Source organism: Tachyglossus aculeatus, chromosome 14 (assembly GCF_015852505.1).
Source record: "Tachyglossus aculeatus isolate mTacAcu1 chromosome 14, mTacAcu1.pri, whole genome shotgun sequence".
In the NCBI taxonomy this organism is placed as follows: Eukaryota; Metazoa; Chordata; class Mammalia; order Monotremata; family Tachyglossidae; genus Tachyglossus; species Tachyglossus aculeatus.
Genome location: NC_052079.1, coordinates 12613518 through 12638009, shown reverse-complemented (window position 1 = coordinate 12638009; position 24492 = coordinate 12613518). Strand labels below are relative to the sequence as shown.

Here is a 24492-nt window from a genome sequence, read left to right as displayed (position 1 = left end):
CATGGACTGGGGTCATAGGGAGGGGTTGATCTCAGGCAGGGAGTTTATGAATTGAATTCTTCTAGTCTGTAATCTCCTTTTTGGCAGGTAACGTGTCTACCAATTCTTTATATTGTATTCTCCCAGGGGCTTAGTATAGTGTTCTGCACACGGTAAGCACCGAATAAATATGACTGATTGATGTGTTGATAATTTTGCTCCATCCTAGAACCACTGATCTTTGAGCTTCTGAGCTCAAGAATTAATTACTTAACAGGAGAGCTAAGGCTTCACTCATGATATTTCCAAATCTGAGGTAATAATATCATCATCATCATCAATTGTATTTATTGAGCGCTTACTATGTGCAGAGCACTGTACTAAGCACTTGGGAAGTACAAATTGGCAACATATAGAGACAGTCCCTACCCAACAGTGGGCTCACAGTCTAAAATGGGGAGACGATAATAATGATAACAATTTTGGTACTTGTTAAATACTTACTCTGTGCATGCACTGTCTTAAGTTCTGGGGTAGATACAATACAATCAGATCAGACACAGTCCCAGTACCACATGGGGTTCACAGTCTTAGGGGCAGAGAGACCAGGTATTCATTCTACACTTTATAGATGAGGAAACTAAGATACAGGGAAGTTAAATGACTTGCACAAAGTCACATAACAGGCAGAGCTGGGAAGAAGACAAAGGGACCTTCATTCATTTGATCATATTATCAAGCAATTACTATGTGCAGAGCACTGTACTAAGCACTTAGGAAAGTACAATATAACAACAGAGTGACAAGCCCTGCCTACAACGAGGATTTGCATAGGCCAGGTATCTTCCCTGCTGTCTCATAGCAGAAGGGCTGAGCCTTGAGGAAACATCACAAAAAGGAGAATAGAAAAAGCTAGAACTAAGAGTGTTTATCAATTTTTCCCTTCATTTTGTGTTCTAGATTAGTCCTGAAAATTATCTACGCTAGGGGCAGGGGTAGTTATGTGTTATCAGCAAGAAGGGAACAAAGAACTCATGCCATTAAAAACTGAATATGGAAATATGAAAAGGGGAGTCTTCATCCAGATCTTTTAAATCATACATTTTTGATACCCAGGATGAAGTGGAACACTGAACACAAACTTCTGAGATGAACGACAAGAGAGGAGTAAGACACAGAAGTTAGAGAGGGACATGGAGGGTAGAAAGGGAGAGATTCTCATTTTAGTATTTCAACATATTTCAAGCCCCAATTTTAAACACAACATCCATTAACCTTGTACAATTTCAATCCCTAAAGCTCACAATTAACCTTTTAAAGTAACAAATGCTAAAAGCGAGCACATGTAGGGCTTGTCTGAGCTGCTGACGGGAACAAAATTTATTATTATAAGTGAGGGGATGGGAGGAAGTTTCAAAGTCACATTTCAACCTTCTGCTGACATTACAGTGATGAAAGATGTCTCCTTTCTCATATCCTGAGCGAGCCAGGATCCAGTTTTGGAAGCATATTCTTTATTTACACACAGAGACACTCATGAAGTCAAATCTGATTAAACTGGGTTTATCTAAAAACAACAAACACACAGTACTCTAAAGTAAAATGAATTCCAATAGCTTGCCCCTTGTTGACTAGGCACTCCTTAGTCCAGTGAACTTCATGGCTTACGGATTTACAGGACACATTTCAGACTCATGTCATATATTTAAAGTTCCCGTGGTTATTGAGTGCTTGAGGAGTTTTCCATGGATGTTGGTGGTTTATGGCACCCTTGTTGAGGAATAGTAAATCTCAAACATAGGGTTTCATATTCCATGACCAGGGAAGTTGGTGTCAACTTGTAACTTGATTTATTATTTATTTATTTATTTAGATTGATGTCTGTCTCTCCCCATCCAGACTGGAGCTCGATGTGGACGGGGATTGTCACTGTTTGTTGTTGTAGTGTACTTTCCCAAGCACTTTGTATAGTGCTCTGCATGCTAAGCACTTAATAAATAGGATTGAATAAATGAATTCTGGCACCTCAAATTCTGTCCTTCACTTTATTTCAGGCAAAATCAGATTTCAGTGTAGGGTAAGGACAAAGTCTTTCGAACTCAGAGTGTTTCAGAGGAAGGTGAATATACTGCCACAAGGCACAGGAGTAATGATAGTATTGCTGGTATATTACAGGTATAATTAATGCCCTATTGAATAAATCTGCTTAAACTTCAACTACCACCACTACAAGGATGCCTCCCAAATCTACATCTCCAGCCCTTATCCCTTTCCCTCTCTGCAGTCTCGCATTTCCTCCTGCCTTCAAGACATGTCTACTTGAACGTTCTGCCACCTCAAACTTAATATGTCCAAAACAGAAGTCCTGATTTTCCCATCCAAACTTTGTCTTCCCCCGATTTTCCCATCACTGTAGACAACACCACCATCCTTTCTGTCTCGCAAGCCCATAACCTTGGCGTTTTCATTGACTCACCTCTCACATTCTACCCACATATTCATTCATTCATTCAATCGTATTTATTGAGCGCTTACTGTGTGCAGAGCACTGTACTAAGCGTTTGGTAAGTACAAGTTGGCAACATATAGAGACGGTCCCTACTCAACAGTGGGCTACATACGCGATCTATCACTAAATACTATCAGTTCAACCTTCACAACATCACTAAAATCCACCCTTTCCTCTCTATTCAAGATAGTCAACTGATATCGTAATTAATCCAAGCAATTATCCTATCTTGATTACTGTAACAGCCTCCTTGCTGACCTCCCCGCCTCCCATCTCTCCCCACTCCAGTCCCTACTTCACTCTGCTGCCCAGATCATTTTTCCACAAAAACGTTTGGTCCATATTCCCCCACTCCTCAAACCCCCACAGTGGTGGCCCATACACCTCTGCATCAAACAGAAACTCCTTACAACCAGCTTTAATCATTCAATCATATTTATTAAGCACTTACTGTGTGCGAAGCACAGTACTAAGTGCCTTAAAGCACTCAATCACCTTGTCCCCTCCTACCTCACTTAGCTGCTCTCCTATTACAACCCAGCCAGCACATTTAATAAGCCCTCACTTCCTCTTTTCCCACTCTCTTCTACATCACCCTGATTTGCTGTCTTTACTCAACCTTCCCACGGTCCAACAGCGCTTATGTACACATCTATTATTTATTTATTTATATTTATGTCTGTCTCCCCCTCTAGACTGTGAGCTCATTTTGGGCAGGGAATGTGTCTACCAACTCTGTCGCATTGTACTCTCTCGAGCTCTGAACACAGTAAGTGCTCAACAAATACTATTTATTGATTGATTGATAGACATATACAGCATTTCCTATCTTGGGCTGTGTGAACAGCAGATGACAGTTCTGGGCATTTATGTTTCCTCTCAGATGAAAAAGACTTGCACCTGCTCTCTAACTGGATCAGAGGGTCTAAATGCATTATCATGATCAACAGTATAGCCCAGTAGAAAGAGCATAGGACTGAAGCACAGGCCCTGGGTCCTGATCTCAGCACTGCCGTTTGCCTCCTGAGTGACCATACGCAAGTTCCTTAATGGCCCTGTGCCTCACAGCCTAATGGAAAGAGTATGGGCCTAGGAATCAGAGGACCTGGGTTCTAATCCTGCCTCTCATACTTGCTTGTTATGTGACCATGAGTAAATCACTTATCTTCTCTGTGCCTCTGATTCTTCAACTGTAAAATGGGGAGTTCCCCCTCTGACTTAGACTGTAAGCCCCAAGTGGGGCAGGGACTCTGTCCGACCAGATTATCATATATCTACCCCAGCACTTAGAACAGTGCTAGACACATAGTAAGTGCTTAATAAATATTATTATTTTTGTCTGTATAATGGAAATTGCATGCATGTTCTCATTCCCAAATAGACTGTGAGCTCTGTGGGGGACTGGGACTCTGTCTGATGTCACTGCATTGTATGTGCCCCAGTTCTTGTCACATAGTAAACATTTAACAAATACCACAATTATTACTAGCATTATTTAAAAACTACTGAACTTCTCAGAAGTGACTTCTATCTTCTCCCACTGGTACCCCTCATCAGGGTGCCAAATAGAGTCCAGAGATATTTGTAGTTATTTGAAAGGATAGTGCTATGAGTTCCTTGTGGGCAGGGAATGTATCTACCAACTCTACTGTACTGTTCTCTTCCAAGTGCCTAGTATAGTGTTCGGTACACAGTAAGGCTCAATAAATAGCACTGATTGATTGATACGGCTAATTGAAGCCCATGCCAACATGGTCTACCAAGTGTTCAGGAAAATATGATCAAGACTGAATCATGGCACTAGGGGAGGCATTTTGGGTACATATTTACATATGCTTATATTGAATCAGTCAACCAATGGTATTTATTGAGCACTTACTATGTGCAAAGCACTGTACTAAACGCTAGGGAGAGTACAATACAACAGAATTAGCAGACACATTCCCTGTACATAACGAACTTACATTAACTGGAATGCCAACATATCTGGTACAGAGAATCTGGCTTTATCTGAATGGAATCCTGTCGATTAAAAAAAAAAAATAAAACTCTAGATCACTCGTGGCTGAAGTCCAAAAAAAAAAAAAACCCATCCACCCCTCTATCCTCAAACGGCCCGAACTCCAAGTCTTGATGGAAGAGGCCTGAAGGAGATGACATACTGGCAGAGCTTCTTCAAGCAAAGCTCTACGAGCATTTGGAAGAAGTGACTGAGGGAAAGGATTGTAATGGAAAGTTGAGTTGAGTATATGGATCTGTTTCTGGAGATGAGGGCTAGGGGTTGTGGGGGGCTGTGAGTTTGGTGAAAAGGCAGGGGGGGAGGGATTAACTCAGTCCCAAATGGGAAGGGATACTGGGCTGCTGACTTCTTTTGCTGCTTTAAAAAAAAGCTGTTTTTTTGTGTTCTTATGCAAATGAACTGAAGTTCAGCATGAAGGCCACTGCTCTATCCTTAGCACACCCCATTGTGCCTTATTAGGGATGGAGTTCACAGAAGAGCCTGGTTTTACAATGCATGAACCATGCAGATGCCTAAATAAAAGGTGGAACATGAGCTCCTTGTTTTAGTGAGCTGCGACTGCTTCCCTGACAGAACTCGGATACAGTTTTTCTGCAAGTCAATTCCATCCAGGGCAGCAGTCCGTGGGGACTTCTCTAGGAAACTCCCTCTGGCATTCACAGGACCCAGGAGACTGAATTCTCCCAGGGCGGTGTTGCTTTTAGAGCTTCTTCCCCGAACAAAAACAGCTTCAACTTCAAGTTGTTTGAATCTGACAAAACACAGGAGGCCCTCATGGTGGCTCAAGCTGGCAAACCTTCCCTAGGGTCCAGAGCCCGATACAGTTTGGAGGATTTCACAAGACAGGCTGGAGATTGGTTAAAGAGCCAATCCAGGGACCTGCTAGATTACTGGGCAAAAATTCTTTCAAATATAGACTGTGTGTTCTGTTTTCCTTCCCCGGTGACAAGCTCGCACTGTCAGAACCGGGAGATTCTGCCACCCTCCTGGGTTGAGGAGGGTAGCGGCTGAGGGTGGTCATGGATAGTTTAGAAGGATGGGGAGATGACAAGGGAGGTTTATATGAGTTTAGATCACACACACACACACACACACACACACACACACACACACACACATCTGCTGGTCCTTGGCAGACAGTGGGCAAGGCCCAAATGAAGCTCCAGCAGACTCAGGGCCATGAAATCCCAGGAGATTCTGAGCCCCCCAAGCCGGAGCACTTGGTTTGGCACCTCATTTAGGATGATCATACATCCAGTTTTATAACTAGGCACTCTGGCATTCAGGTGCTTTCACACATATAAAAATATAAAAAAATATAAAAAAGGGGGGGGGGTAGCGAGAAGGAGGGGAATCAGCTAAGGGATGTTTGGGATTTTTGACAGCCATCAGTGGGCTTCCCTACCCCATATTTCCAGGTAGGATTTACCTCAGAAAGACTGCAGCCAAAATAAAGAGCAGGTGGTCATCCTGGGGAGGGCAGAGGATGGGCCATAAAGACACAGATTTCCTGGTCCTCAAGTGTTTTCCCTGAAACAACACAAACCCTGCAGAAGCACTGCTCCACTTCTGGCCCAGCCTCTCTGACTCTTCAAAGTGAGACATGCAATCGTGGTGAATTTAGGAGAGTGGCAATCATTAGAGGGAAATAAAAAACAACAACCAATTCCTCCTTTGCCTTCAGCCGCCTAGATTTTTCCTTTGTGGCTCTGTAGCTACAGTATTAACTGCTTTACTATTACAATTATGTGGGGAATGAGTATGTAGCATCTATTTCCTTTAAATAAGTCTTCTTTGCCAGGGGTAATTCTGGACTTTTCTGTTATTCTGGTGAAAGTACATCAAATTCTCCATGATCCTGGTGGAGACTGATTACAAAACCACTTCAGATCCATCCCCCCCATTCCTAACTGACCTCAGTGCTCTGCACACAGACAGTGCCCAATAAATACCATCGATTGGTTGATTGACCCCCAAACTACTCCAGCTACTCCAGCCTCCTGTATGTCCTGCTCAAAATAGGAATTGCGATCTAATGGGTGACACTCCATTTCCACCGAGCCATTGATCGGAAGCATGGGTAAAGATATAGCATCCAGTACTTCAAGAGTCAGGGGTGGCAGAGAACAAAACCTTCTCATTATTTTGAATTAAAAATGTTTCCCTAATTTATTTTATCGGCACCAGAAAGCAATTTATAAATCCTGACAGCTGAAAACCAAAGCTTTCACCTTTCTTTGGGAGGAAACACTACCATTTCCACCAGCATTAAGTAAAAGTCATATTTCAAAAAGATAAGGACAGCAGATTTTGCAATTCAACCTAAAAGTTTATTAGCAAACTCTAATGACTATCCTGATTGCAATTAAAATAGGCTCCCAAATGGGTCAACTCACTTAAGTGCTATCTGCAATCATTTAGATTTTCACATGATGGTTATTACTTATTACCCTGAAACCAAGCAGCACAATGAGATATTGATTACTTTTAACCTTTAGATCTAAGGATTGAAGAAAGGTCAGAGTAGAAGAGTACTCTACCTTTTTTTGCCAGTAAACCTACAGCCTTCAGGAGAATTCACATAATTCCCATTGGCAAGGTAGATTCAAGATTGGTTTATTCTCTGGGCTGACAAGAAATGATGATGTATTTTAAAATAACACCCGCACACTTTTAGTGAAGTGTTACATTTATTGCACCAATGCCCTCAAGATGTGTAACACTTTTCAGACAGTTAACCCTTTAACAAGTTTCGCTCACGGTAGCAACTCACTGGAAATGAAATATTGAGCTGTGGGGTGACTCCACTGGGTATGTCACTGTTGTTTTACTGGAATAAACTAATCTAATTAAACCAACCTCTTTCGCGGGTTATAAGAGGCAGAACACATTCATTGATCATTACGGGCCGATAACATTTATTTCACTCTTCCCATTTTCACGGGGATGTTTGGAACATTTATATTCCCCCACCCAAACAGAACTGAGTCCTGGGGTCCCGAAGAATCAAGGATTAGAGGGATTTAACCGTTCTGCGTTAGATTAATTTGCAGAACACTTAGCATTATTATTGCCAAGTCGGCAAATGGTTCCAAGTTGTGCCGGAAGGTTGTTATTAATAGTATGTTTTCTGAGGAAAGTTCTGTCTACTTTTGGAACTGCATTTCTGTTGCCAAGGAAACTCCCTGAAGCACAGTTTTCTAGGAGCACACTGCTGCTTTTGTTTGCTGCTATCCTATTCATATCATCTAAGTAAGCACTTTACATACTTGAGCCTCTAGTCCCAAATGTTTAAATTTTAGCTTATTTATACTATTCTTTCAAACACATCTCCCACTTGCTGTGATTTGTGAGACCCTCTCCAACTTTTACAGATCTCTCTCTGTCTTTCCCTCTCTCTCTCAGTCTCTCCTAACCCCCCGCCCCCCAACCCCTTCTCTCTCTCTCGCTTTTCTTTCTACCTCCACATCCAACTCACACATCCAGGGCTATTCGAAAGCTTATTTTTAACAGTTGCATTACGGAAGTAGTTTTCGCAAGTTTTCAATAAATTACGTGTAATTTGAATAATAACTCCATAGGTTGCTGCATTAGTCCTTTAAGTGTTAATTATCTTTTCACTCTAAAATTAATGTAGTCATTTCCTCCTGACTCCGGCAACCCATTTATTGAAGTGCAGAGGAAAACATGTCATTGAGTTCCCGAGCCAGCCCTGTTGTGATTAAGCGTGGTCACATGGCCCGTCTCTGCCAAAAGCAGAGCACTGAAAAAAGGTGACAAAGACAGTGATTTCCTGTCAGCAAAGAGTAGGACAGGGCTGTCTAGAAGTGATGCAAATGAGGGAAACTTTCACCACGGTTTGTTTGATCCACTCGAGGCCAGAGCCCCAGAGCCGGAGTGAGGCGCACAATAGAGAGGGAGCAAACCCAGAAGAGAGAGCACACTGCACCTTCCCCCGGACAGTAGCTCACCAGCAAGACACAAAAACTGTTGGCAGGTTTCTCTTCCCTCCACCCCCACGGCCCTCTGCCCCAACTCAACCTGCCTTTGAACATGAGGCCTCTCTTTATGCGTTTTTTTATATTCCTTAATGAGGGGAGTGATTTCTATACGATGAAGCCCCTCAAGGTTATCATTGTTCACACAACGCCTTTATAAGTTTATCTTCCAAATCTTTTCAGCACCCAATTCTTCTCTGGCCAAAAGAAGAACACTGAAATCTTGGAGGAAACCTCAATGACTCCAAATAGTTAACACAAATATGTATTCCTGTGTATTGACCGCTTCAGCTAAAGAAAAAAAATCTCCAGCCAAAATCCAAAGCAAAACCTTTTAAATACCAATGGAGGCAATAATACTTTTATTCTGATTACTTCCTTAAAAATGGATGGCTAATGCAATTCATAATGATTCTAACAAGCGTCTCTTTCTAATTTTAATGGAGTTTTAATCTAACATACAATTAAGTTTTACAATTAATCTACTGGGGAAAATGTAAGGAATTATCATTAACTTCCTGGGTCTGATACATCCATTTCCAATCTCCACAGCTTCAATAAACAATGCCTTTCTACATTCTGAACATTTGGGGATAAGATGGAAAAATCCATACTTAAATTTCAACTAAAGGTCTAATTGGTGGAATTTAAATCTCTTTGACATGTATTTTCACCCAATATAGATTCTGCCTGAAAGATATTCCACACTAGCTAAGGGTTTTCCTTATATCATCAGTGATTTCCAACCAGGTTGGGCTTACCTTCCTGTATCGTTTTTGAGGGAGAGAAGTGAGCGAGAGGGAAGGAAAGAGAATTCTGCAGCTTAGCATAAGAAGCATCAGTCACATGTAAAATTGGTTTGTCAGATCTGGTGAAACAATGTGTTTCATCTGTTTGACCACAATATTTTGGTACCAAAAAGATTAGAAGTAAGAAAATCATCATCATTAACATCATCAGTATTTATTGAGCCTTTTACTGTGTGTACAGCATGGGTGCCTACTCTGGACGGAGGACAGGCTGGACTGGGCACTTACTTTGGCAGGCAGAGCACCATACTGAATCCATATTGTGTGCATATAATGATGATTATAATAATAACAATTGTTAAATTCTTGCTATGTGCTAAGCACTAAACTAAGCACTGGGGTATATCAGATCAGAGACACAATCCCTGTCCCACATGAGGATCTCAGTCTTAAATAGGAGGGAAAACAGGTACTTAATCCCCATTTTACAGATGAGAAAACTGGTGCACAGAGACATCCAGTGACTTGCCCAAGGTCACACAGCAGACAAGTGACAGAGACAGGATTGGAACTTGGGTCTCCTGACTCCCAGTCCTGTGCTCTTACTGCCACTACGCAATGGGTGTTCCCACCTTCACATGGCCCCCAGCATTAAAGGTGACCTGACCCAACTATCTCCTCATGCTTTCTTTGAGGGCAGGAGTTCTGCCTCTTGGACACATCTGAGTTGCCCTCAGACAGGGCAGAAGCACTTCAATCCCCAAATATGAAGAGTTGCGCATCTGCGGGAGACACCTCCGCTCCCACCGCGACCCCGAGAATGCCACCAGCCACTCATACAGAGCGGAACCAGGAAAGACAGCTGCCACCACCTCTGCCACGGTCACCCGGGCAAGAAGGATGAGATCATGGCAGTGGCTTCTGGCCCCTCAGCCGACAGCATTTACGGGGGAGTGAGGGAAGCTGGGGCTTCGCTGAGTCCAAGAACGGTGGCACCTCTGATCTGCAGAGAAAGACAACTGGAGCTTTTCCTTTGCAACCGAGTTTGAAATCCTTCTCCATTAATAGTTAATGCACACGCAGAGCCGCAGAGTGACAGCTCCCCGTGATTATGAATTCCAGCTTTGTAACTTTCGTCCAAATAGGACCTGAACTTTCAGAATCACTGCGGTTACTTTTGACAAATTAAATTGTCCTAGTTAGGAAAGGCGGGGGAAAGGAGGGCGAGATGGAGAATTCTCCTTGGAGGTGTTGCTCTGATTGCAGAAAACAAAATGAGAAAGAGCTGTGTTTGTGCTTACCGGACTGACAAAACTATCACCATTTATTAGGAAACTTCAACAGGGAGGTCCACACTCAGAGTTGAAGCAGGGTTATTTAAGAGTAGGGAAGGGACGGCACCAACTGGGTAGCTTCTCTTCTTGATCAAAAAAGAATCAAAGACATTTAAAGAAGTGAAAGGAGGCTTTTGACTAAAATTTGAGAGCTCTTAGGGCATTCTTGTAAAAAAAATTAAGTAGAAAGAATTGGTTTCAATCTCTGTGAATAATAATAATAATAATGGTATTTGTTAAGCACTTACTATGTGCAAAGCACTGTTCTAAGTGCTTGGGGAGGTTACAAGGTGATCAGGTTGTCCTACAGGGGGCTCACAGTTTTAATCCCCATTTTACAGATGAGGTAACTGAGGCACAGAGAAATTAAGTGACTTGACCAAAGTCACATAGCTGACAGTTGGTGGAGCCAGGATTTGAACCTATGACCTCTGACTCCAAAGTCCGTGCTCTTTCCACTGAGCCACGCTGCTTCTCCAGTAATAGAATAGAATCCAGTAATAGAATAGGACCAAGGCTCCACCATTTTTCTTTTATGGAAGATACCAACCTCTGTGGACTGTGTCTGATCTGATGCTTCCTCCTGCTTTACAGATGATGATGATGATAATAGTAATAATAATATTTAAGTGCTTAATATGTACCAGGCACTATACTAAGTGCTGGGGTATATACAACAGAATCAGGCAGGACACCCGTACCTCATTTAACTCATGGTCTAGTGGGAGGAAGAGCAGGCATTTAAATCCCCATTTTACAAATGAGGAAATGAAGGCACAGGGAAGTTAAGTTACTTGCCAGCTGTGGATCACCACAGTGATCTATTGAAAAGGAGAGAAGAAAGGGGAATAGATTGATAAGTAGGAAGTTTCTGGTATAACTTAGGAGGTGCCAGGAAAGGTAAGATTTGATGAGGAAAGGCCTCACGTGTGCATTTTTGCTTTCCAGATATGCCAAAGTGAAATCTGGTTTCCTGCCACAATTGGGGCAGCTGTCCTCAGCACCATGACAGGTTGCTGAGAAGGGTCTGTGGTAAAAACAGAGCACAGACCCTGGCCACCTGTGCCAGAGACAGGGAAACAGCAGAAGACCTGGCGGGAGCCACCTGATGCTGAAGGGAGCTGGGACTGGGGTGGCAGGAAGTCTGGGGGGAAACACTTCTGTCACCGTCCCCTCTTCTAAGAGCCATTGTCAGTGAGAACGATCCATCCATGGCTACCAGGGAAGGCACAAACATGTCAGCTCTTCTATTATTCCCAAGGGCACTAAGCCTGGGGTGGTGGTGGTGGATGCAAGACGGAAGGTGTAGTCATGCCTCTTCAGTCATGTGTCTGAGTGGCGGAGGGAAGAGAGGGCAGGACTGGGGAAACTGTGGGCTGCTGGGATGGAGGAAAGAGGTAGAAATTGAATGGATGGATCCCTTCCATGGCCAGAGATCCAAGAGAGCTCTAGGAATAAAATGCAGCCAATATTCATACATAGGGGAATTACAACTTCAATGAGAAATCCAGAGCCTGCAGGGGTTCATTCGGGTGCCAGCACGGATCACTCAGCCAGGCCACTTAAGGTGAAACCACAGGAAAAAGAGGGCAGTGCTTTCTTTTAAAAGATTCAATATTGATTGCAATGTTGATTACACGGATTTGATTTTTACAAGGAAAGGCAGGCTTTTTGACAGGGATTGGGAATAATGTGTCAAAATGTGAAATGCATCAACTTGAGAAATGTGAATGGTTTTTTTTATAGGGGGAGGGTATAAAATGGTAGAGTACTGAGGCTAAGTGGTCTCTGGCTATTTTTCTTTAAGTTTGGCCAATATTTAAGGCTCAGAGTCTCTACTGACCCTATTGTGCACTCCCAATTTGTATCTGTCTGTCTTCCCTATCGGATCATAAACTCCTCCAAGACAAGGACTATGTTTTCTATTTCTATTGCATATTCCCAGTAAGGCCTACATACTCCATAAGAGCTCAATAAATACTATGGTAATGAAGATAGTATTGTAAACCACATGAAATTACAAAGGAAGGCAGTTTTAGAAGCTCTGTTAGGTCAGATATCTGAAAAGAAAAAGACTAATGATCAGCAAACCATTTACTTGGGAGCAATTTATCTCCTCCATTCTTTTAGATTAAATGATTTCCAAGATGTTCCTATTAAAATGCTTAAGACCTGGGGATATGGTTGACTAGAAACCAGCAAGGCTTCTCCATGCTTTAGAAAGCCAGCCTGGCACTGGGGATGAAGTAATGGAAATTTAACCAGAGAATGACATGCCACATTTATTCACGCAGTAATCCTTCCATTAGACTCTGTCCTGATCAGATTCTTTCTTGAGCCCTGAGTTCAGTTCTAATCACTGTACTTTAAACAGAATACAAAGGAAAATGTGGAGGATCCCAGAGAAGAGCAACATAAACGATTCAAAAGAAAGTTGGATGGAATTAGAAGTGTTTTAGTCTAGGAAAGAGAAGGCTAATAGGTCCCTGTTCTGTGACTGCAAACTGAATCCACTGTCTCTATCATCAGTCTTTAAGGCATGCCGCTGGGCGAGGGGGGACTGAGACAGAGAAGGTGGAAGGCTCACCAGCGTCCATCACTACTACCACAAAAGCAACTCAAACCCATGACCCAGCTGGTGGTAGGACATACCTTGCCCTTCTTAGCCCTCAGTGTCTGAGCAACCTTCACCCGGAAGGCAAGGGACCAGAAAAGAAAAACTACAGTAAAGTGTTTCCAGAGATTGGCAGGGTCACCCTCACGTCCACAGATGCACTCTCTGGGCACCAGTGTTGAGGATGGGTTTTTCATAAGAGGAAGCTGACCACCTGTTCTCCAGATTAAATGAAGAAATGGTTTTAAAATAAAGCGGGAGAGATTTCAGGAACATAGAAGGAAGAACTTTTTGCCCATCAGATGTGTTTTTCTCAGGAGTGAAGTCTCTGCCCTTGGAGATCTTAGAGGGAAGAACAGGGAAGAACAGTTGTCGCACTCTCCTGAATGGAGGCAGAAAACCAGACCAGACCTCTCAGGGTACGTTTCAGTGCTACGGTTTTAGGATTCTATGAAAATCTCTGAAAACCCACAGATCCCTTCAGAAAAAAAGTTACTAATGCTATATTTAAGAAGAAGGATCTCTAAGTAATGACATGGAAGAGGAAAGACAACAACTTTTATTTGACCTTGAATGTACCACTTATTCTACAAGAAATTTAAAAAAACCTAGAGGGTAGTTGTTTCTTGCCATTATACTGTTGCTGATTCTGTGGTTAGTTATTAATTTTATTTTTTATGATTCACAATCTGCTCTTTGAAATATGCCATATGCTCAAAGCAATTCAAGGATGACAACTGTCAGAATTACTCCAATAAAAATTGCCTAAATGAGGAAGATTTACGGCAGCCTGATATTTCTGTGCAAAGTCCCTCCTCCTTCCCCATACAGTTTTTTCAGTCATTGTGAAGATTGCAACAGTTATATGAAAAAAATCACATGTCTGCGCTTTCAAGAACTTCTAACACTATCTGCTAAGCAGGAGAATTGGTAAAAATCCACTAAGTTGAGGGTGAATTAGCCAACATGAAAAACAATTTCTAGATATTTATTTGATGGAGAGCCTGCAATCAATATATGAGTTCAAAATCAGTTTTCTTAAATCACAAGCAAATGTATTGACTTAACATGACAACGTCTGCTTCATGTATAACTAATAAAAATTAAATTGGACGAAGTCTGTATCCCGGTAGCAGGAAACCATAATCAAGGCAAATTTCTCTCTTCACCAAGAAGTCTGAGTAGTGGATAAAATCTGAGTGCACCAATCAAATCACATTTTGTTAAATGTTACCATTCCATTTATTCTTCATTTTGTTTCAGTCTATTTATTAATGCAGTTTCATTTATTGCTATTCATCTTGAAGATAAATCTTCATCCTTCTATAGAATTACCCCAAATAGAATGTGATAAAGGGAACTTTCTCGCAATTATGATGTCGGTGCAGCCTGTCAGCACACAGGGGATGAAAATGAGGTTGGGGACAGAGAAGGGAATTCTAATAGACACCATGATACATACAATGAACGCAGCGATATCCTGAGAGAGAAAGACTTGTCAGGCTAATCAGATCTTCTAGAGAAAGGTAAAGGCAGAAACGGTAGCTCTAACCTTGTAAAGATGCTGCTGCTGCTCCTCTGACATCAGCAGGTCGTGGCTGTCCATCACTATGGATTCCATGTCAATCAGCCAATCCCACAGCTCCTGATATTCTGAATCGAAGTCCAGAAGGCTGGAGATAAGGAACAAAATGTATTATGCATAAATGCAGGGTAGTTGTGAAAATCTTGTATTAGAATAATATATTCTCAAAAACTCCTGATGTTCCTCAGTGATATTTGGAAGGAGGAAAAAAAAAGAAAAAAGAAAAAAAGACGTTCTCAGTGTGGTTATGCTAGGTGGGCAAAATGGTGATCCAACTGAAGCCAACGACCTGCCTCCTTCATGAAATGAGCTAGATTGCCAAAATAGTGACCCAATCAATCAATGGTATTTATTAGTAGAGAGCTTACTGGGTGCACGGCATAGTACTAAGCACTTGGGAAAGTACAATGCAACAGACTTGGTCGGCGTGATTTCTGCCGACAAGGAGCTTTCAGTCTACTGGGGAGACAGACAATAAACTAGATTATGGGTAGGGAAAATAGTAGAGTGTAAATTCATGTTCCATTAACTTTAGACATGCAATGGCAGTTTCCAACAGCAGTGCCTTTCTGGGTGTCTCAAGGCATATTGGGAACATAATAACTGCCATTTCCACAGAAAGTAGATGAGTAAATAGTGTTGTCCACGCCTGGAGTGTTGTTCACGCCTGGCAGACTATCGAGGGTGGGTTAGGAGTTTATTCTGGGACTAGTAGGCTCCCAGAGTAGCTCCAACTCCTGTCTGCAGTCCCCTGCAACTTTCACTAGATTCACTAGTGACTCTGCATCTAAATAATTTTTCCATCTCTGAACACTATTTAACTTCTCCAAAAGGATATTATAGTCTCGTTGTCCTTAAAGTATTATTTTCTCAAAAAATGACTCAATCCATTCCTTCATTGCTCTGCTGTCTAGCTGCCTATCTCTGCAAATATATATCCTACATTTATTTTCATGGATGAGTAGCTAGCATTTCAGCTTAACGCTTTAAGATAGGCTTGAGTGAATATGGTAAGCCAGTGAGAACTAAGGCCAGATACAGTATTAGACAGGTGTTCCCTACAGACATGTTAGAAACAAAGGTAAGGACAGGAAGTCAAAACAATGAATCCTTGAATAGCCAGCAATCATTAAAATTCAAAGGAGGCTCACTATGGTTTTCAAGAAAATAAATCATTAGAATAAGAAGCTTAAAAGGATTAATGTGATTCTCTATTGAAAGCCTAGTGAATAAGTAAAGCACAGATTCTTCTAAAACACTGTGATCCGAGAATGAAGGCCCAGATTGAACAACTGCAAAATCGTCAAAAAAATTACCCCCTTAAAAGGAATCCTTGAGTCCTGTCAAAGTGTAAACCGAGAGCAGCCTTGTCCGGGACCAGTGAGGGCCAGCCAGAATAGTGGATAGTTGACGACATTATGGTGCCTTCCCTTCAATGTCCCGCGTGGTACATGTAATGACTGTTAGCTGATGGGAATTGTCTCAACCATTCACAAATTTTACTTCAGTAAGCTGTCCAAAATATGAGCAGGTGTGTCTGCTCCTAGGGGAAACTGCATTGACAAAGGACAACAAATTGCCAATCGCATGATACCTGTTATTGCCATGATTCTGAAGGCCCAGCTCAGGGAAGTTTTGCAATCACTGGCCATCAGCGTGGGCCAGCGTAACAAAAAACCCTTGGAGTGATGCGAGTGGATTGGAGTACAATTTAGAAGTCTGTTCTGGTGTCTCAACCCTCAAAACCAGGAACAAAGAAAAGTATTGTAATGAGGATCATCTGGGCCTCTTTTGAACTCTCTGACTGCATTCACTATATTTTCCTTCCTCAGTGGTTTAAGAAACATTTGCTTGCTCAGCAGAGCCCTGTCCCAACAGGTTAGGGGGTTGAGCTATTCATCGGTGTGGATTACACAGTGCATGAGCAGTTTCATGGCAGGAGTGTTGCTTCTCTGCGTGTGTAACCCACCAAAAGAAGAACAGATAAACAAGGAGGGAAAAACAACAACAGAAGACCTGGCAGGAAAGTAGCCGACCTGCCTCACGGGACCCAGGTCTTAAATGCTTCTCTGGAACACTGGGCAAGCACATTTCCCCAGACGAAGATATGTGATATGGCCTCCACATGAACATTGACACAGGAGCCAAATTTAGCTGGCCAAGGTGTGTGTGGTGACTACAAGCTCCCTGGCCGGGCTCTATGACTCGAAAGCAAAACCCACCAGCATTATTTCTGACATTGCATTCTGCTCAGCTTTAAGTTTTCACCTTACGTCTCCTCAGTTCAGCCCACTTCTCTCTTTTCCAGAGAGCCTCCTGATGGGAGCTTTTTCTCTACTGCTTTTTAAGTTCCCAAACTCAATCCCTCAAAGAGGTCCTAGGACACCGCTGGATATAGATGTTGCCAACTTGTCCTTCCCAAGCGCTTAGTACAGCGTTCTGCACACAGTAAGTGCTCAATAAATACGGTTGAATGAATATAGATGAGAGAAAGGTTCTTGTGCCAAACCGAACCTCCCATTATCAAACACAACTAGCAAGACTTGGTGACTCGTTTGTAATTTTTATGGTACTTTTTAAGCACTTACTATGTGTGAGGCACTGTGCTAAGCAATGGGTAGATACAAGCAAATCAGTTCGGACATAGTCCGTGTCCCACAAGGGGCTCACAGTCTTAACTCCCATTTTACAGATGAGGCAACTGAGGCACCGATAAGTAAAGTGACTTGCCCTAGGTCACACAGCAGATAAACGGTGGATCCAGGATTAGAACTCAGGCCATTCTGTGACTTCATAAACAGAACATGCTCCTTTGTCAACCAATTGCTTTGTATGGCAAAGCTAAATAAAATCCATAATTACTCAATTCAGACTCTTTCCCCTTGGGCACACTGCCCAAGAACAGGCCTGGGCATTGGTGACTGATAACTGGAGAAGTGGAACCTGAGGCAAACAGAAGCTGTCGGATTTGTTGGTGTGGGCAGTGTGGTCCAATGCTTATAACCACAAAGTAATAATAATAATGGCATTTATTAAGCGCTTACTATGTGCAATGCACTTTTCTAAGCGCTGGGGAGGTTACAAAGAGATCAGGTTGTCCCACGGGGGGCTCACAGTCTTAATCCCCATTTTACAGATGAGGGAACTGAGGCACAGAGAAGTGAAGTGACTTACCCAGAGTCACACAGCTGACAATTGGCAGAGCCGGGACTTGAACCCATGACCTCTGACTCCAAAGCCCGGGCTCTTTCCACTGAACCACACTGCTTCTCTTTCCAAGCATACACAGTTGATGCCAGGTCAACTCCCCAATACATACCATTGACAGAGACTTGATGAATATCATTTCCCTGTGCTAAGGCCAGGATGGCAATAATAACAGCATTATCAATATTACGTTATTTATGAAGCACTTGCTCTGTGCCAAACACTGTACTAAGTGCTGCGGCAGGTGCATGACAAGAGAGTTAGGAGTTAGTTTGACAAAGTTTAAGAAATAGTATTTAATCTAAACCCAGACGGGAGTTGTACTTGACTGGCTAAGTGTTTGAAGATCCAACGGCACATCACTGAGTCTTTGGTATTTACAGTGAGCATCATTAACTCAACACTGTAACTTAAACTTTACTTAAACAATAAAGTACTGCCCACGTGAAATCAATGGGAGGTGCCTATGAATATATGAGGTTACAGCTCATTGCTCTAAGGAATTTTGATTAAAGCTGACAACCAAATGAAGAAGTCAGCAAAGTAGAGCAATTACAAGTTGAAGAGAAGTAGAACATAGTATCATTTTTCTGTCTTGGGTTGAGGATTACATTTTTGTGTACAGAATCCATCCTTTGTAGCCTTAGTAGGCCATTTTACACAACGCTACAGTCAATAATACAAGAAAAGCAGCCAATGAAATAGCTGCTGTTATGCTGTTATGCAGGTGTTGAAAAAAAAGACCCAATTCTCAGAGATTCGCTGGAAAATTGATTCCCTTCTAAAATATGCCTTATGAGTTTCTTGCCCATATGATTTGCCCCAAGAGGGATACTAAAGGGACAGATAACTAAATCCTGAAGAAATATAGTCAAGATTTTTATTGGGAAGAAATACTAATAGAATAGATCAGATTTTCCCACTGTGTTCTCAGCCCAGAGAGTTCAGAGGAGAGACATGCAGTGGCAGCATCCAGTCCCATAATAATATCCTGAAAAAGTAAATTTGAACTTTGTAGACATGGAATCAGGGATGCAGAGATGCATGTATAATCCCTTTCCACTCTAAACACATTAAAACCCGGACACTAATTTATTACTTCAAATGAAAATTCATGAGCAACTTTCTCAAGAGAAAACCAGTTCATCTCTGCCATTAATAAATAAAAAGGAACGTGGAGGTATTTTTGCCAGCCATTTTCTAAGTTTAATGTATACTTGTTTCATATACACTGCATATGCTTATACACCGGCACACATCCACACCCAAAAAGCTATCGTTCATTCATTCAAACATATTTATTGAGTGCTTACTGTGTGCAGAGCACTGTACTAAGTGCTTGGGAGAGTACAACAATAAATGGACACATTCCCTGCCCACAACGAGCAGACTGTGCTTACTGCCCGGACTGTAAGCTCCTAGAGCACAGGGATCATGTCTACCTGCTCTATTGTTGTAGTCTCGCAAGTGCTTAGTACATTGCTTGACACACAGTAAGCACTTAAATACCACTGACTGACTGATTGATTTGAAAATGGTGGTGAGATCCTAGCCACTGAGAGAGATGCACAACCAACAATCTACTCCACATGGCGTTACAGATAAAATAATCCCTTGTCATGGGCTTGTCATTCGAGTCACAGACCTTTGTTTTCTAATCTACCTTTTAATCTCCTGATCTTCCCAAAACCCCTGCTCATTGACAGTGGACCTTCTTCCGATGGTTTCATCCCTGGCTCTTCTGTTCGTTTCCATTACCTCCCTGCTATTCTCTCCCCTGCTATTCCACATTGCTCAACACTGTTTCACTATGCCCTTAAAATGTTTATTCTGCCTTACTTCCTTGCTTGAGCTCTATTTCAGCTCATGACAGAGTGGGCACTTAGTTAGCCCAAAGTCATTCATTCTTCTCCTGGGCCCCTGAGTTAGGCCACAAGGTCTCAGCCCTGGCAGGAGCATTTCCTGAAAGGAAATGAAGGCATCAGCCCTGGAGCTATGCTTCACTGTGGCCAAGCCCCACCTGACAATCTGCCAAAAGAATGGTTTGGCCTTCTTGATTTGGTTTTCCTTTTTTTTTTTTTTTTTTTGCCTGCCCAGTCATCAGTGGACAGTGTTCTGCCAATATGGCAGAATTCAGTCCTTTGTTGTGGTTGAATATCTTTCCTGGTGCAAACTGATGCCTAATCTCAATCTTATTCATGCTTATTGTCAGCTCGTAGTACTGCACTGCAAAGTGATTCATAATCATCTGCACCCACTCCTACTGCTTTGATGGATGAGTTTATGTGGCAATTAAACATACTACAACTATGTTGGGACTCAGAAAAACAAACCAATGTTAAAAAACTTTCTGTCAGGCTACCATCTGGTGTTTAGTCATTCTACCATGAACATGTTGGTGAAAGAGGAGACAGAAAATAAACTGTTTGAACTCTAGAACCAAGGACAAAGGAACAAATTGAATATAGAACTTTGGTCACATTCAGAGCCTTCTGTCTGGCTATAAAGGTTGTCAAACCAAAGTCTAGATTGTTCAGAAAATACATTGGTGCAAGTTTCCCTCTTATTCTGCAGTAAACATTCCACTTCTTAGTAGCAGTGGGCTCGTTGACAAAACTGAAGCGGATACTGCAGACACACGGATGGGAGGACAAGGGTCGGGGCGGACTGAAGAAGATAGTACAGAAGACTTGGCAAAGATATGAAAAGAGAATGGGAGGATCAGAAAACTCTTTAATGCATGGAAATCACTAGCACATTGCCCATATCTGCACTACACAGACCTGTCCCATGATTTATAGGTCGGGCACAAGGTTGCCATAACATCTTCAAAATCCTGGCCATTATTTGTAATCTTGGTCAGGGTTCACTATTGTTTCTGTAGAATCTGAGACCATGGCTTGAAAGCAGAATCCAAAATAAAGCTGACAACATATACTTTCATCAGAGCAGTGAGGACCTGGTCCTAGACTGCTCACTGAGAGGTTTTGCAGAAATATTTTCATCAGTGCAGAAAACACTGAAATTGAAAATGGAATTTATTTTGAATATATACATTTAGTAGTAAAATCCTAATCTTTTCCATATACCCTTTCCCTGGAATGGACTCCTGAATCTCTGCCAATATTTGTTTATTCAGTTTGCTCATGGACAAAACATCACCAAAAGTCAAGCCAGAGAAAATTATCACAAGATTGACTCAAAACTCCATGGAAATATTAACACGAAGACTTACTACTCATTTTCTATTTCAACCTGTGTTCCTGAAGAAAGTCAAACTTGGATTTATCCTGAAACTGATTAACAAGTTCTTGGCTTATTCTGGACCCTTGGATCTCTTCCTCAATCAATCAATGGCATTTATTGAGTGCTTATTTTGTGCAGAGCACTGTACTAAGCATTTGGAAGAGTACAGTACAATAGAGCTGGTAGACATGTTCCCTGCCCATAAGGAGATCACAGTCTATAGGGAGAGACAGACATTAAAATAAATCAATAAATTATGGATGGATACATAATTGCCTTGGGGCTGAGGGTGGGGTGAATATTAAGTGCTTAAAGGGTACAGATCCAAGTTCAGAGGTGATGCAAAAGGGAAAGGGAGTAGGGGAAATGATGGTTTAATAGGGAAATGGAGGAGGTGTTATTTTAATAAGGTACTGAAGATAAGGAAAGTGGTGGTCTGTCATATATGAAGGGGGAGGGAGCTCCAGGACAGAAGGGAGGTCATTGGTGAGACAGAGCTACAGTGAGCAAGGTAATGTTAAAGAAACTAAGTGTGCAGACTGGGTTGCAGTAAGAAATCAGCGTGGTAAAGCAGGTAGGGGCAAGCTGACTAAATGCTTTAAAGATGATGGTAAGAAGTTTCTATTTGATGCAAAGGTGGATGGGCAACCACTGGATATTTTTGAGGAGAGGAGAGATGTGGACAGAATGTTTTTTTAGAAAAATGATCTGGGCAGCAGAGTAAAGTACGGACTAGGGTGGGGAGAGAAAGAGGTAGGGAAGTCAAAGAGCTGATGCAGTAGTCAAATCCTTCTTTCAGTTACATGAATTTGTTTTCTTTTACAAACTTGATGGAAACTTTTATTCAATAATCTCAGAGTGCTTTCATCATAAAATGCAATCAGTAACTGGGAACAGCTGAAACCAACCAAAGAGGCCTTGAGAAATGGTTATCCTACTGAAAATTTGTTTTTAAAGCTGGGCAATTGGAAACATTCCTGGTGGAAAGAGCCAGGGCCTAATCCCAGTTCTACCACTTGTCTGCTGTGTGATCTTGGGCAACTCACATAACTTTTCTGTGTCTCAGTTACCTCATCTGCAAAATGGGGATTAAGAATAATAATAATAATAATGGCATTTGTCAAGTACTTACTATGTGCCAAGGACTGTTCTAAGCACTGGGGTAGATACAAGGTAATTCCTTTTGTGTCACCTATGCACTTGGATCTGTACCCTCTAAGCACTTGATACTCACCCAACTCTCAACCCAACAGCCCTTATGTACATAACGATAATTTATTTTAATGTCTGTCTCCTCGCTCCTGTCTGTAAGTTCCCATAGGGGAGGGAACATGTCTACCAACTCTGTTTTACTGTATTCTCCTAGGTGTTTAATACAGTTCTCTGCACACAATAAATACAACTGACTGACTGAATGATTGATTTTTCTGAGAATGGGAAGTTCAGAACACTGCAGAGGCAAGAATAATTTACCATTAAGGGTGAGGAGGCTAACTGGCAAATGGGCAAATGCAGAAGAGAGTGGATTATCTGAACTAATTCATTCAATCATATTTATTGAGCATCTACTGTGTGCAGAGCACTGTACTAAATGCTTGGAAAGTACAATTCACTCATTACTAAAACTAGCTCAGTTTGTTGAAAACTCCAAAAATTAAATAAAAGTGGGCTTGGCTATCTCAGATAATAATAATACTAATAATAATTATGGTATTGTTAAGCACTTGCTATGTGCCAAGCACTGTTCTAAGCATTGGGGTAGATACAAGGTAATCAGGTTGTCCCACATGGGGCTCACAGTCTTAATCCCCCTTTTACAGATGAGGTAACTGAGGCACAGAGAAGTTAAGTGGCTTGCCCAAGGTCACACAGCAGAAAAGTGGCAGAGCCAGGATTAGAACCCACATCCTCTGACTCCTAAATCCGTGCTCTTTCCACTATGCCACGCTGCCAGTCCCAATTTTGTTCATATATCATTATTAACATTATCATCAGTGATCATCAGTGATGATGATGATGATGATAATGACAGTGACATTATCATCAACACACTATCATCATTACCATTAGTATTGATTGAGAGCTTCCTGGGTGCTGAGCATTGTACAAATGACAGGAAAAGAAAGTGAATGAAGAGGCCACACTCTTCAGGAAAGAACTGACGTAAAGAAATACTGAGGGCGAGGGGGTGCTGGAGGAAAGTTAATGTCCTCCCTCCCACCTGGAGCTCCTTCCCCCTTCATATTTGACAGACCACCATACTCCCCATTTCAAATCTCTAGTGTCAAGATTTCCTGACTGATCTTTTATTTTCCCTTTCTGCATCACATAAGCACTTCATCACCCCATTCCCACCTCCATCCTCATAGAACCTAGGTATATATCTGTATTCTGTATTGTTTCCCCCTCACCTGTAATTTATTTCTATATCTCTCCTGCTAGATTATAAATTCCTTGGGGTGAGGAGCAACATGACTTAATGGAAACAGCAGAGCCTGAGAGTCAGAGGACCAGCTCTGCCACTTGCCTACTGTGTGACCTTGGTCAAGTTACTTAACTGCTCTGTGCATCAGTTTTCTCATATGTAAAATGGGGATTCAATACCCGTTCACCTTCCCACTTAGAAAGCGATCCCCACGTAGGACAGGGACTGTCTCTGACCTAATTAACTTGTAGCTAACCCAGAGCTTAGACCAGTGCTTGACACATAGTAAGCACTTAACAAATACCATAATTATTATAATTATTAAGAATGGCTGTCTCTATTGTACTTTCCTAAGTGCTCAGTACACTGCTGTACATGCAGTACGCCTTTGATAAATGCCACTGATTGACTGATTGATTGAAAAGCAGTGGAGGGAGGTCAGATAAAAAAGGATTTTAACCTTACAAAATAAAGATTTGAAATTTAAATTCGCAGGTTCACGGCAATATTCACCATGAAAGTCAAAATACATGAGCCTCTTTGGTCCTCTGATTCTGGAGTTGTTAGGTTCATCAGTGACTCAGCAGTCAGCTGGCCACTCTGTCAGACAGCAAACCATTGTTTTTCCTTGTCCCTGCTGGGTAAGTGTGTCCAGAATTTAATCGGGCAGTCAGAGGTCCCAGACCATATCATCTCTCATGGAGTGACTAAAAGCTACTCGGGTGATTATTTACACACCTGCTAAGAATGCAGTGCATTCTCTTGGGTGTGTTGTATCGTAGTTGCTGCCACACAAAAACATTTATACTGTGTCAGGGCAGAAATC

The 24492-nt window shown here is 41.9% G+C and overlaps 1 protein-coding gene across 2 annotated transcripts in view; it reads right to left on the bottom strand.

Moving 5' to 3' along the window:
- AKAP6 (A-kinase anchoring protein 6) overlaps positions 1-24492 on the bottom strand; it is a 309489-nt gene that overhangs the window by 84254 nt on the left and 200743 nt on the right. For both annotated transcript variants that reach the window (XM_038756213.1, XM_038756214.1), the window contains exon 9: positions 14756-14876. In XM_038756213.1, coding sequence (XP_038612141.1) covers positions 14756-14876 — 121 coding nt within the window. The remainder of the gene's footprint in view (positions 1-14755; positions 14877-24492) is intronic.